At 36.6% G+C, this 14483-nt stretch overlaps 2 protein-coding genes across 7 annotated transcripts in view; one reads left to right on the top strand and one right to left on the bottom strand.

Annotated features, from left to right (window-relative positions):
* Positions 1–669: 669 nt before the first annotated feature.
* TEX55 (testis expressed 55) lies at positions 670–11241 on the bottom strand. Of its 6 annotated transcripts, none has more exons than XM_012780592.3 (4): positions 10067–11241; positions 9339–9485; positions 5454–5560; positions 670–801 (listed from the first exon to the last, which is right to left on the bottom strand). In XM_012780592.3, exons 1-4 carry the CDS (start codon positions 11195–11197, stop codon positions 789–791), a joined length of 1398 nt encoding a protein of 465 aa, XP_012636046.2. In that variant the 5' UTR covers positions 11198–11241; the 3' UTR covers positions 670–788. The 6 variants fall into 6 exon arrangements, with proteins under 6 accessions (XP_012636046.2, XP_012636048.2, XP_012636047.2 ...); XM_012780594.3 differs by having other exon boundaries at positions 5498–5560; XM_012780593.3 differs by having other exon boundaries at positions 5454–5557.
* A 595-nt stretch (positions 11242–11836) lies between these two features.
* IGSF11 (immunoglobulin superfamily member 11) overlaps positions 11837–14483 on the top strand; it is a 170215-nt gene continuing 167568 nt past the window's right edge. Inside the window, exon 1 of the mRNA XM_012780598.2 lies at positions 11837–12189. The gene's annotated coding sequence lies outside the window, so the exon portion shown is untranslated. The remainder of the gene's footprint in view (positions 12190–14483) is intronic.

Below are 14483 nucleotides of genomic sequence, written 5' to 3'. Positions count from 1 at the left end.
TCTGGGCAGACACTCTCATACCAGACGGACCAAGTTAAAACTTTTTGCTTTAAAATACCAGTTGGACTGGTTATACATTCCACAGGATGTAGATACTCTTCAGGGGATAAAGATAATGAGAAAGTGACATTCTGCCTCACTCACAGGTGTGTACAGAGTAGTATAACACATTTGAGTTTTGCTGTAGGTTAAAAATCAGAAGCGAGGTATTCCTAAGTAAAGATTAAATCACATCCACTAATGGCAAAGTGTGACAAGCAGGGTTAAAGAGGAAAACAACAAAAATATGTTGAAGGTATTAAGAAATACAAAACAGATATTACAACGACAATCTTTCATTAAGAGAAAAAATGTGCTGTTATAAGTTATTTTCCACACATTTTCTGAGTGAGAATTCTGTAAACAGTTTGGAGACATGATATATTTGTATGCTTTATGAGAAGTACATATAAATTGCTGATAGTATTTTCTTTATCCTCTTTAGGATTTGTGAACTTGTTATTGTTCAGGGCTTTAGTGGAGTGAGTACTGAAATACCAATGCATGGGTAAGTATAATGTGTATATTTTTGTATGATTAGCCAGAGATATCTGTAACTGTTATGTGAATTTTACAAAGATATGCTATAGATTTTTACTTAAAAAGTAAGAACACATTCACCACCAGTGCTTAATCGAATACCATTTTTCAGATTGGAAAACAGAACATAGTCTTAGACACTGATGATTGTAAACAATACCGAAGAGAGATTCATTCTTCCCAGTATTCCGGTTTTTCTCTTTTTCTCATCATTTCCTGTACCTAAGGAGAATAAAAAAGAATTTTTTTTTCCATTTGCAATTTTGGTCTACTTAAAATCACCACATTTGTGTGGTTAAAATGTATAGAGATTTAAAATACATAAGTCCTTGTACTAAGTTGGCAAAAATAATTTAGACTTTGATAAGTCAAAGATACATGTTGCAATTTCTAGGGGAACCATTACAAATATGAAGAGGACTATTAGTGTAGAGACCACATTCTGTATGATACTGTGATGGTAGGTACATGTCCTATACATTTGTCAAAAAACATGGAATGTACAACATAAAGAGAGAATCCTAATGTAAACTGTGGACTTTAGTTATTAACGATGTATCAATATTGGCTCTTTTTTTTTTTTTTTTTTTTTGAGACAGAGTCTCGCTTTGTTGCCTAGGCTAGAGTGAGTGCCGTGGCGTTAGCCTAGCTCACAGCAACCTCAAACTCCTGGGCTCAAGCAATCCTTCTGCCTCAGCCTCCCAAGTAGCTGGGACTACAGGCATGCGCCACCATGCCTGGCTCATTTTTCTATATATATTAGTTGGCCAATTAATTTCTTTCTATTTATAGTAGAGACAGGGTCTCGCTCTTGCTCAGGCTGGTTTCGAACTCCTGACCTCGAGCAATCCGCCCGCCTCGGCCTCCCAGAGAGCTAGGATTACAGGCGTGAGCCACCGCGCCTGGCCAATATTGGCTCTTTGATTTGTAACAAATGTACCATACCAATGTATGATGTTAATAATAGGAGAATAATAGGAGAAATTAGTGGTAGGGGATAGGGTAAGAATAAGGAGGAAAATGGGAACTCACTGTAATTTCTGCTCAATTTTCCTATAAAACTACAACTGCTTTAAAAAATATAGGTCTTTCATTAAAAAAATCACTTTAAAAAGAAACCAAAAAGATGTATAAAAGTATACAACTTCTAAGCTAATAGAGGGAAAAGAGGAGTGACAAAAAAGGCAAAAAGTAGAGGAAAGAAACACAACACGCAGGACAAATAGATAGCACATGGCAAATCAAGAGATTTAAACCAAAATATATCATTAATTATATCAAATGTAAATGGTTAAAAGCTTACCAGATTTGAATACTAATGAAAAAAAGCAAAACTCAATTATATGCTATTTATAGGAAACACATCTAAAATGTAAGGATAGGGAAAAGTTAAAAGTAATAAAGATAGAGAAAGATATACCACTTAAATATTAACTGAAATAAATCTGGTATAGCTACAAAAAACTTGAACAGAGTAGTCAGAGTTCATAACACAACTCTTTAAAATAAAAAAGTACAATTTACCAGACATACATAAAAATTCTAAATTCATATGTGCCTAAGGATATATCCTCAACCATATATATACAGCAAAAACTCACCAAACTATGGGAGAAAGGCAAATTCACAATCATGTTAGAAAACCTGAACAACTTGTTTAGCAAGCCTGGCCTAATGGATATATTGAGAACATTTTCTAATAATTCCAGAATAAACATTTTTTCAAGTTTAAATAATACATTCACTACAATTAACCATATGCTGTGTCATAAAACAAGTCAACACATTTCAAAGGTTTGACATCATGCAAAGTATGTGCTATTAAGCCAAGTACAATTGACTTAGAACCCAAAAGATAACTATAAAATTTAATATCTACTAATTTATGTCAATAATGTCTAAAAACTCGTAAAAGAAGAAATCACAGTGAAAATTAGAAATTATTTTTAATTAAATAAAATGAAAATACTGCACGTATAATTGTATGTGATAACACTTTAAATACATATATTATTTTTTAAAAAGGAAGCTCTGCTTCCTATATGCAGGAAGAGACCCTTAAAAATAAATCCTCAAATAACTGTATACTATGAACAAAATACAAGCTCCCCCTTCCTCAACAAACAAACAAAAAACTAAAATACCCCACAACTACCTGAAAAGCTCTGGAGACTAAGCAAAGACAGGAAGAATTTGGAGAAGAGTCTAAACTTGGAGCAAGTGACCAACATGGAATGGGTCTTTTTTTCAACTTTGACCCAATGGCAATTACAGCCATAGCCCTAGCTGTGGTAGTGCAGGAATGCTTAAAACTCTGATAGAAATTACACTGTCTTTGTGGAATCAAAGAAGTAGCCTGACCCTTGAAACATGTATTTATAGGACAAATTCAAAGTCAGGCAGCAAAAGTTTAAAGAATTCATCTGAGCTATGACCTATCAGCCACAGAAGGCAAGAGAGAGCTTACAGTTTGAATCTAAACATGTTAACTGCCAGCTAAAACAAAAGCATCAACATTCATCATAGGAATATAGTAGAACTCAGTCTACACAATATAATATTAACAGTATCCAAGGTTGTCTAAAATTATCCCACTTACAGAAAACCTAGAAGATGCAACCCATTCTAAAGGGGAAAGACAATGGACAGATGCCAATTCCAAGGTGATCCAGTGGTGGGATTACCAGACAAGCACTTTAAAGAAGCTATAATAACTATGCTCAATGAAGTAAAGGAAAATACACTGGAAATGAAAGAATATATAGAAAATAGGAGAGCAATAGAAAATATAGAAAAGAATCAAGTAGATATATTATCACTGAAAGACAAAAAAAAATCACTGGATGGGCTTACTAGCAGAATATAGATGACAGATGAGCCAGTGAACTTAAAAACAGAGCCAAAGAACTATTCAATCTGAAGACCAGAGAGAAAAAACTTGAATAAAATGAAGAGAATTTCAGGGATCTGTAAAACAATATCAAAAGGTCTAACATAAAGATAATTTAAGTCTTAGGAAGAGAAGGAAGAAAGTGAGAGAATGGGGCAGGTTAATATTTGAAGAAATTATAGCACACAACTTCTAAAATTTGGTGAAAGATGTAAGATAGATTTAAGAAGCTCAGCTAACCCCCCAAAAGGTAAATTCCAATTCTAATGAGTATCATTATCAAATCCCTTAGAACTAAAGATAAAAATATTATGAAGACAGCCAGAGAAAAATGACACATTATATACAGGGAACAATATTTGGATGACTGTGGACTTCTCAGAAATTACAAAGATTACTTTTCAGAAGATAGTGAAAGCATATTTTTAAACAGTTGGGGAGAAAAGAACTTAGAATTCTATATCCAGCAAAAATGTCCTATGAGAATGAAAGTGAAATAAATTTTTAGGTGAAGGAAAACCAAGAGTATTCACTGCCAGCAATGTTACAATACAAGACATGCTAAAAGAAGCTTTTCAGGTTGGAGGAAAATAATTTCAGAAAGAAACTTGGAAATTCACAAATGAATATGAAGAGTGTTAGAAATATACATTATCTGAATAAATGTAAAAGGCTATTCTTTCCTCTTAAAACATATATAATTAAAACATATATAATTATTTAAAGGAAAAATGATATCATATTAATACATTGGCAAGTTTAACATGAAGGATGGTGGAAACGAATAAAAGCTATATGGTTGCAAGCTTTCCTCCTTTTATGTGAAGTAAGACACTGTTAACTTTAAGTTTACTGTGAAATGTTAGGTATATTGTAATCTTTATAGCAACCACTAAAAAAAGTAATGAGAAGTGGTATAACTAAAAAGCCAATAGATAAATTAAGTAAAATATTAAAATTATTCAAATAATCCCAAAGAAGTCAACAGAAGAATATAAAAACAGAGGGGACAAACAAAAAATAATAAAATGAGAGATTTAAATTCAGCCATATTGATAATTAGGTTGAATGATAACGATCAAAATGAGGGATGGCAAACTTTTTCTGCAAAGACCTGGATGATACATATTTTAGGCTTTGCGGGACACATACTGTCTCTGTCACAACTGCTGATTCCACTTCCACTTCTTTTCTCCATTTTCCTCTTCACTCACTTTAAAAATGTAAATCCTTTCTTAACCTATGTGTTATTTAAAAACACCTGGTCTGAAGTTCACACATGGTCTAAATGGTTCAATTAAAAAGCAGATATTTTCAGAATAGATAAGAAAGTAACTACAACCCAACCATGTGCTACCCATAAGAGACACAATTTAAATATAAAACACAGACAGGTTGAAAACAAATGGATGGAAAGATATATACCAAGTATGAAAGATATGAAGATATGAAAGCTGAACTGGATGTATTAATTTTAGGGAAAATAGACTTTAAGACAAGGAATATTACCAAGGATAACGATGAACATTTCATAATAATAAAAAAGGCCAATTAATCAGAAAAACAGAATGATCATTAATATACATCATAACAGAATTTTAGAATATATGAAGGGAAAATTAACAGAATTAAAAGGAGAATGGCCCGTTCTGTAATCACATTAGAAGATGTAAATGCCCCTTTTCAGTGACTGATAGAACTGTTCTCTATGCACAGTTCACAAAGCTGACAAATCTAAACAAGTGTTTCATGATTAAGGTTTAATGATAAAATTACAAAGAAAAGTGAGAAAGTCATTAGGTCGGCGTAAGAGTCCCTTTGTGGGAAGTAATAATTGAGGGAAAGGAGGGGACTTCTGGGATGCTGGTAATGTTTTATTTTGTTTTTTAACCTGAATGGTAATTATAGGTATGTTTACTTCATGATAATACAGAGTTGTACACATTTTGTTTTGTACACTTTGCTATACGTGTGCTATACTTACAATAAAGGGAATAAGAAGGTTGCTTTTTTACTCCCATTGCATACCTGGTACAGCATAAAATTCAGGGGGTCCTCTGGCTTTTCATAGACTAAGTTTTCAGTGATCTGCTGAGAGAGCATAAGGAAGGCATCACATTATAGTTCTGAGCCAAAGTTATGTGGTTAGATTATATCCAATGCAGTCTTTCCCACTAACCTAATACGTACGATAGCATTTTGAAGAAATTCATGCATCTCTACAAAGCAGCAACTTAAATTTATTACTACTGATAAAATTTGGCAAATTAGGGGTAAAATTCGGAGGAGTAAATACTTAGTAATAAACAGTAATGGCTATTCTTACTGGTTTCCAAGATCAAAGAGGTAGTAAGAAAGTGTGGGAGAAAGTTTTTGTTTTGAGAGTTGTTACCTTGCTGGACAGAGAAATTAAAAAATTATTTGCTTCAAAGAATAGTCAAAGGAAAGTCTTTTTGAATAAGAAGTTTGAAACACTACATGATTTTGCATAGAAACTTCCTTCTGAGACATTTGATTCTAAATACTGAAAATGATGTTCAGTATTATAATATTAAAAGAGAAAGTATATATAAAACTTCCAAGATTCTCGAGGGGGGGGGAAGGGGGACATGGGCAATATATGTAACCTGAACATTTGCATCCCCATAATATGCTGAAAAAAACAAAGGGTTACTGAAAAAAAAGGTTACTGAAAAAAATAAAAAACTTCCAAGATTCACTTTTATACTTTTTTGTTGTTATTGATTAAATAAGAAAATTATAATAAAGTAAGCACAGTTCTCATTTGCAGGGAATAACAATCAGGTAAATTTCAGGTATAAAATATTCAGTTCTGTTTAATGCATCCACATCATTCAATTATGTATTTCATATATATTTCCATTAAACACATATTTGATTACTAATTTTTCTTATAACAACACTGCATGCATAAGCATTCATTTTTCTTGACAGATGAAGAAAATTGTTTATAAAATTATTTATAAAACTCTACTTTCAGGCCGGGCGCGGTGGCTCACGCCTGTAATCCTAGCACTCTGGGAGGCCGAGGCGGGCGGATTGCTCGAGGTCAGGAGTTCGAAACCAGCCTGAGCAAGAGCGAGACCCCGTCTCTACTATAAATAGAAAGAAATTAATTGGCCAACTAATATATATAGAAAAAAAATTAGCCGGGCATGGTAGCGCATGCCTATAGTCCCAGCTACTTGGGAGGCTGAGGCAGAAGGATTGCTTGAGCCAGGAGTTTGAGGTTGCTGTGAGCTAGGCTGACGCCATGGCACTCACTCTAGCCTGGGCAACAAAGCGAGACTCTGTCTCAAAAAACAAAACAAACAAAAAAAAAACAACTCTACTTTCTTCAACATGTTTCACCCTTCAGCTTAATAATTCCAGAAACCCAGTCATTAGTACTCTCCCAACAAAAGGATATTTAAAGAAAGAAAAGGCATAAAGCAGGGTTTATGAAATAGAGATCACTTATCTCTATCTTATATGAGAAATCTGAGGCTCAGAAGTTAAGTAATTTTATCCAAATCACAAAGATAACTAGTGGCAAATTTAGGATTTGAACCTTGGGCTAACAGATTGCAAAATTTGTGCTCTTTCCTCTAGTTCCTATTTCTTTAAATTTAAACATTTCCAGTTTAAATGCCTTCATTTGAGGTAAGCCATTCTTATTTTATATGTTTCTAACTACAAAGTTATTTCATGTACATATGTTATTTTACATGTATATGTTCATTGCTGTGTCAATAATATTAACATAAAAATAAACATGCAAGGCAAACAAAGATAACCCACCAAATATCAAAAAATACATATATGTGTATATATGATAATCTCTTATAATTCTATATTGGTCAAGGAGTGTCATATTTTAAAGAAGGTTCCAGCACCACAACCTGAGGTCAGTGAGATTTGTAATTTCAAGAATTAGAAGCAATTTTTAACTGTTTCTTTTTCACCCTAGAAAATGTAGATTATTAGATGGTCACAAGATTGGTCATCTTTTGAAAGTACAGTCATGCACCGTATAATGGCGTTTTGGTCAATGAGAGACAACATATACCATGGTGGTCCCATAAGATTATTAATGTAATGGAACTTAAAGATTCCTATCATCCAGTGACGCAGCTGTAATGAATGATGTGTGTTTGTGGTGATGCTGGTGTAAACAAACCTACTATGCTGTGAGTTGTATGAAAGTGTGGCACATACAATTATGTACGGTACATAATACTTGATAATGATCATAAATGACTATGTCACTGGTTTATGTATGTACTATAATATACTTTTTTTTTTTTTTTTGAGTCAGAGTCTCGCTCTGCTGCCTGGGCTAGAGTGCCATGGCATCAGCCTAGCTCACAGCAACCTCAAACTCCTGGGCTGAAGCAATCCTTCTGCCTCAGCCTCCCAAGTAGCTGGGACTACAGGCATGCACCACCATGCCCAGATAATGTTTTATATATTTCTTTAGTTGGCCAATTAATTTCTTACTATTTTTAGTAGGGACAGGTCTCGCTCTTGCTTAGGCTGGTCTCGAACTCCTGACCTTGAGGGATCCGCCCGCCTCGGCCTCCCAGAGTGCTAGGATTACAGGTGTGAGCCACCATGCCTGGCCTATAATATACTTTTTATCATTATTTTAGAGTATTCCTTCTATTACATGTAAAAAAAGTTAACTATAAAACAGCCTCAGGCAAGTCTTTCAGGAGATATTCCAGAAGAAGGCATTGCTATCACAGGAGATGACAGCTCCTTGTATGTTATTGCCCCTTGAAGACATTCCAGGGGGACAAGATGTGAAGATGGAAGACAGTGATATTGATGATCCTGACCCTGTGGAAACCCAGGCTAGTGTGTGTGTTCATGTCTTCATTTTTAACAAAGAAATTTAAAAAGTACAAAATAAAAATAAAAAAGTTTAAAAATAGAAAAAAGAAGAATATAAAGAAAGAACATAGTTTTGTACAGCTGTAGAAAGAGTTCATGTTTTAAGCTAAGTGTTATTCAAGAGTCAAAAAGTTAAAAAAGTTTAAAAGTTTATAAAGTAAAAGCGTTACAGTAAGCTAAAGTTAATATATTATTGAAGAAAGAAAAAAATTCAGTGTAGCCAAAGTGTACAGTGTCTACAATGTCTACAGTAGTATACAGTAATGTCCTAGGCCCTCACTTTCACTCACCACTCACTCACTGATTCATCCAGAGCAACTTCTAGTCCTGCAAGCTCCATTTATAGTAAGTGCCTTATACAGGTGTATCATATTTTATCCTTTCTACTGTAATTTTACTATACCTTGTTTATGTTTAGAGACACAAATACTTAGCATTGCCTTCAGTATTCAGTGCAGTAACATGCTGCACTGTACAAACCTGTACATGCTGTACAGGTTTGTAATCTAGGAGTAATAGGCTATACCATAAGCCTAGGTGTGTAGCAGACTATACTCTCAATATTTGTGTAAGTATTCTCTACAATGTTTGCACAATGACAAAATTGCCTTAGGATGCATTTCTCAGAATGTATCCATGTCATTAAGTGAGGTATGACTGTATCATACTTTTGCCTGGAAAGTGTTGTTTTTCCTTTTCTTTAATTGCCAATATTTTTTCCTTCCTTCCTTGTCTGGCCAAAACTTTAACCTGTGTCAAGTTTTTCCCCATCAACCAATGCACCTGACCTCAAATCCCTCTAAAGAGCTTCATATCATGGCATCATCCATTTGGTATTTATCATTTACTACTTTTGGTAAATACATCTTACTGCACTTACTGACCTCTCAATTACATTACATTGCTTTGTACAGCATACACCCTTTCTTGTATCTTTTGAAAAACTCATAAAGAGAGGGATCGAGAGGTTTACCTGGAATATTTGCAGAATTCCATGTTTTTCCATGTATCGGAGTGAAACTTCATAAGGATCTTCATATACTACAGAAGGGAACCTCTTTTGATAAACTTGACTGAATAAACGAGATTTTTTTTTTTGCTGGAATTCTTGAAAATCATCCTGAAATTTAAATGCAACCCCAAAGATTCTTTAATAAACCAGAAAGCCCTAGGAATTGTTGTTGGTATCAGTGAAATCTGGTGTTGATGGGATCTTAACATCACAAGTTGGAGAAAAGATACATTTTTATAAGACCTGGCTGATTCTCTAGGCAATATAATGCACCTCAAACTCTGGGAGGTATCTTAAACCCCTCCAATCAACTTCAAATACTGTTCCCTTCACAGGGATCTCTAATCAACTCCAAATTCCTTCCCTTGGTAGAAGCCCAGAGAGGGAAAATGACTTCATATCACAAAGTTGCAGAAGCAGGACTTGAAACCCAGGTTTCCTGAATGCTAGTTTGTTTACTCTTCCTGAATGGCCTTCGGGTAGTAGAGAAGGCAATGCATCTCTTTTATTTTCAACCCTTCTCCTATCCTTCCTGAAACTTATGGGTCACACATACCACAACATGTGGGTTTATTCCCCAACCTTGACCTGACATGTGTCCTCCTACTCCTTACCCCTACTCCCATGCTTACAGGCCCTGTCTTGGTTTCCAACCTCCCAGATAGATATCAAATGCATCTTTAACCTACAAGGTTGGTTTCTGTGTCTTGAAGTCTTCCTTTACCACTGATATAGGTCAATGTAGATGGGATGGAGGGGATTCTTTGGGAAAAGCCTTGGCTTTTTCGTTGGAAAGTACTGGCGGATTTGGCATCAACTGGGTTGTAGGCTTGGGTGATGGTTGTACTTTCAGTTTCATCTTTTACTTCATGTGAAAGCTTGGCATTGAAGTCTGTTTGACCGTACTCAAATGTGTTGGGTTGTACTCTGTAGTCATCTTCTTTGTAATTCTTGCTATTGTCAAATCTGCCAAGTGTTCCATAGTAAGCCTGGTGGTCCTCTGTGTGATCATATTGTTTTTCTACTGAGTAAACCTGGTCAGTTTCACCAGAGCCAGCCTCGTAAACTGGAAGTTGATCAGCCTGGCGTTCAGGTAGTTTGGGGCTTTGGCCATACACTCGGTAGTGAGTCTTTGCAGGTGTTTTATGGTCAACCAGGCCAGACGATCTGAGGTCATATTGTTCAAAAGTTCCTTGGTTAGCCAGGCCAGACGTTCTTTGGTCAATCTCCTCAGGAATTCTTCTCTCAGCCTGGCCTGACATTCTGTGGCCAGTCTGTTCATAAGCTCCTTGGTCAGATGGCATGGGCAATTTATTATCAATCTGTTCAGATATTCTTTCAGCTGACATCCTGTGGTCAGTCTGTCTGGAAGCCTTTCGGTTAGATAGTGTGGATGATCTTCGTTCAGGAGTTCTTTGGCCGGTCAGGCCCGACTCCTGGCCATCATTATAGGCCTGCTCTTCATTATAGGCCTGGCTAGATGCCTTGCCTTCAGTCTGTTCAAATGATCTTTGGCCAACCTGATTATATGCTCTAAGATCAGCAGCATAAACACCGTCTGCCTGGCCTGATGTTTCACTCTCATTGCCTTCAGATACTTTGTCATCAGCTTGACCAAATATGGTGAGTTCAGCCTGGCCAGACACTTTTCTGGCACTTTGGCCAGCTATTCTGTGATCAGTTTGGTCTTCTGCCTCCCCTTTGGCCTGGTTGTTCTGGTGGTCTTCTGCCTGGCCGTTAGTGTGGCCGGCAGATGAGGGCGCAGCTGTGCTTTCATGTTCCAAAGATTCAGCTGGAGCCTCTTCTGGAGGCTCTTCCATTTTCTGCTGTCCCTGACTGGTGTGGGTTGCCAGGCGCTGTGGGTGGGGCTGGGCTGGGTTGTCTAGGTGACGTTCCAGGAGCGTGACATGATTTCCGCGGGCTTTGTTGGGGCCTCCTGCCGGCCAGGCTGTTCTGATGCCTGGGACGCCTGGCTGAGGTTTTGGCGCCGGCCACGGTCTGGGGAAAAAAGACTGCCCGTCGGCCCACGGCAGCGCGAACCCGAGCGCCGGGCGACCCTCGGTCCTGAGAAGACCGGGTCGCCGCCTTCTGGCAGCTAGAGCCCCCTCCCCCCAGGGACTAGGCTTCAGGGCTCCGCGTATGGGCGCCTTGTTGTTTCCGGAGGCTCAGGGCGATGTGTTTGAAATGAGCCTTCTCAGGTACAGCCCCTCTGATTAACACCCCCGCCCCTCATGTTAACCGATGACCGTGCAACTGGCGGCAACCGTGTGGGGGTCCTTGCACCTGAGCAGAGGTTACTGCTGCCATCAAATCAAACTCGTGCTTTGTCGTTAGTCACAGCTGTGATGTACTGTCGAGTATTAGTATCGGGCACTATGCTAGTCAATGGTCCTGCTAAATGTCATTCTTCTTTAGACTCTAACCGGTATTGTGGTGACGTAGCCAAATTAGGTTCTTTTACTTTTCTAAAAAAACATTTTTCAGTACTGGCTTTACAGTTTATCATTTCCCAGTACTGTTTTCAGTAGTACCAGCAAGAGTTTAGTCCTCCTAGTACTCACGTTACCAGGCTCATCCGGATCTCTCCTCACAAGAGGAGCGTGTAGAGAAGAGAGTTTCGCTGTCGTCCCCAGCCCCGCCCTCACACACCGCTTGGCAGATCGTTCCTGCAGGAGCGTCCTCTTCCCGTCTCAAGGAACAGGCGAGCCGCTCTTTTCTACCCCCTCTGGGAAGAGCTGTCCTGGGAGCGGCGTTTTCATGCTGAATTAGACGTCTGCTCTGTGGCTGGACCACCAGAGGGAGCTAAGACCAGGTGAGAACGGGTTCTAAATCACTCCATCTAGTGGTTGTAGGGCAGAATGGAGAGTTAGGGGGAGGAGGCCAAACCAGAGTTCCAGAAAGGAAGGGAGTAAGAAGAATAGGAGAAAGAAACCAGAAGGAATATTTAGTAGTAAGTGAAGAATTTGCACTTGATGGTGTTGCTCAGTAGGGTGCAGGTTTTGAGACTGGGCCCTGTCTTTTTGAAATGAACCTTAAGAATGCACCTCAGAATTAGCAGGCTCTTTACTTCCAGGAGTAGGGCAGTACAGAGACATTTTACTTAGACTCTCCAAAACTTGGAATCACTGAGGCAGACCCAGGATTGATGGTTCAATGCCAGATAGCTCTTTAATAGGGATTTAGTTGCATTCAACAATTAGAGATGAGACTTAAAATCCAAATTCAAATAGTTGTGATCAAGATGTGACAGGGAGAACGGGCATCCTTGCTTTCTACTTAGGAGCAGAAAGGGGACTCTAAGTACAGTGAAGTAAAATCACTTATATAAAGTGCCTAGAACCTAGTAGGTGCTCAAGAAGTATTGGTTGAATATAAATTTATGAATGATATACATTATTTATTTTAAAATGCAGGGCAAAAATGAACGCTGTGTTTAGATAAAATAGGTGATAGGCTGTGGTTTGCAGCTTCAGAGGAGCTTTGATCTTATAGATTTATTTTTCCATTTTATAATTTAAATGTAATTATTGTAGAAAAGGAAAAAAGGCATAAAGAAAAGAAAATTCCCAAACATTTAAGAGATAGCCTTTATTACCATTTTGATGTATATGCTTTGGGAATTTCTCCCATGCAAATTTATATGTCTATTTCTACAGGTATGCATAAATTTTACAAAATTATTATTTATTGATTTGAGATCTTCTTTTTCATGTATGTGTTTGCAGCTGTAAATTTTCTTCTGAGTTGATGCTTTTGCTACTTCTTGTATAAGTTTTTGGTGTGTTGTGTTTTTGTTTTGATTCATCTCAAGGTATTTTCTCATTTTCCTTGGGATTTCTTTTTTGACACATTATTTAAAGGACTGTTGTGTAATTTCCCAATATTTATGAATTTTCCAGTTTTCTTTCTAATATTGATTTATATATTCATTCTACTGTGTTCATAAAAGATACTTTATATGATTTCAATCTTTTAAAATATATTAAGGCTTGTTTTGGGGCCTACCATGTGGTTTAGCCTGGAGAATATTGCATGAGTAGAAGATCTATTTGCTACTGTTGGGTGGAATGCTCTTTATATGTGTGTTAAGTCTAATTGGTTTATAATGTTATTTAAGTCATGTATTTTCTTTTTTTTTTTTTCATGTATTTTCTTATTGATCTTCTGTGTAGATGTTTTATCCATTATTGAAAGTGTGGTATTGAAATCTCCAATTGTTATTGTGGAACTGTCTATTTCTTGATTCAAATCTGTCAGTGTTTAATTCATATATTTTGGAGCTCTGTTGTTTGGTACAATATGTTTATAATTATTATATATTCTTGTTTAATTCACCCTTTTATATATTATAATAATTGATAATACATAATGTATTCTTTGTCTCTCTCGTTTTTGACTTAAGGTCTATTTTGTCTGATATTATTATTATTTTTGTTCATGCTTTTTTTTTGCCATATATATTTATTTAGAACTTTGTAATTTATGAAGCAGTTTCATGTCTACAGTCTCAATGAATTCTCTCTCTCTTTTTTTAAATTTCAGAATATTATGGGGATACAAATGTTTTGGTTACATGGATTGCTTTTGTACTGCTTGAGTCAAAGTTATAAGTGTGCCCATCACCCACATAGCATACATTGTACCCTTTAGGTATGATTTCATCCATCCTCTCCTTTCCCCTCCCATATGCATGATTTCCATTGAGTTTTACTTCCATCTGTGCACATGAGTGCTGATCGGTTAGTTCCAATTTAATAGTGAGTACATGTGGTGTTTGTTTTTCCATTTTTGCAATACTTCACTTAGGAGAATGGTCTCCAGTGCCATCCAGATTGTTGCAAAAGGGATTAATTCATTTTTTATGGCCGAATAGTACTGCATGCTGTACATATACCACATTTTATTATTCCATTCATGAACTGTTGGGCACTTGGGTTGATTTCACATCTTTGAAGTTGTGAATTGTGTTGCTATAAATATTTGAATGCAAGTGTCTTTTTGATAAAAATGACTTTTTTTTCTCCCTTGGGTAAATACCCAGTAGTGGGATTGCTGGATCAAATGGTAGGTCTATTTATAGTTCTTTGAGGAATCTCCATAGTATTT

This window comes from Microcebus murinus, chromosome 1 (genome assembly GCF_040939455.1).
Source record: "Microcebus murinus isolate Inina chromosome 1, M.murinus_Inina_mat1.0, whole genome shotgun sequence".
In the NCBI taxonomy this organism is placed as follows: Eukaryota; Metazoa; Chordata; class Mammalia; order Primates; family Cheirogaleidae; genus Microcebus; species Microcebus murinus.
This window is presented reverse-complemented; position numbering and strand designations above follow the sequence as displayed.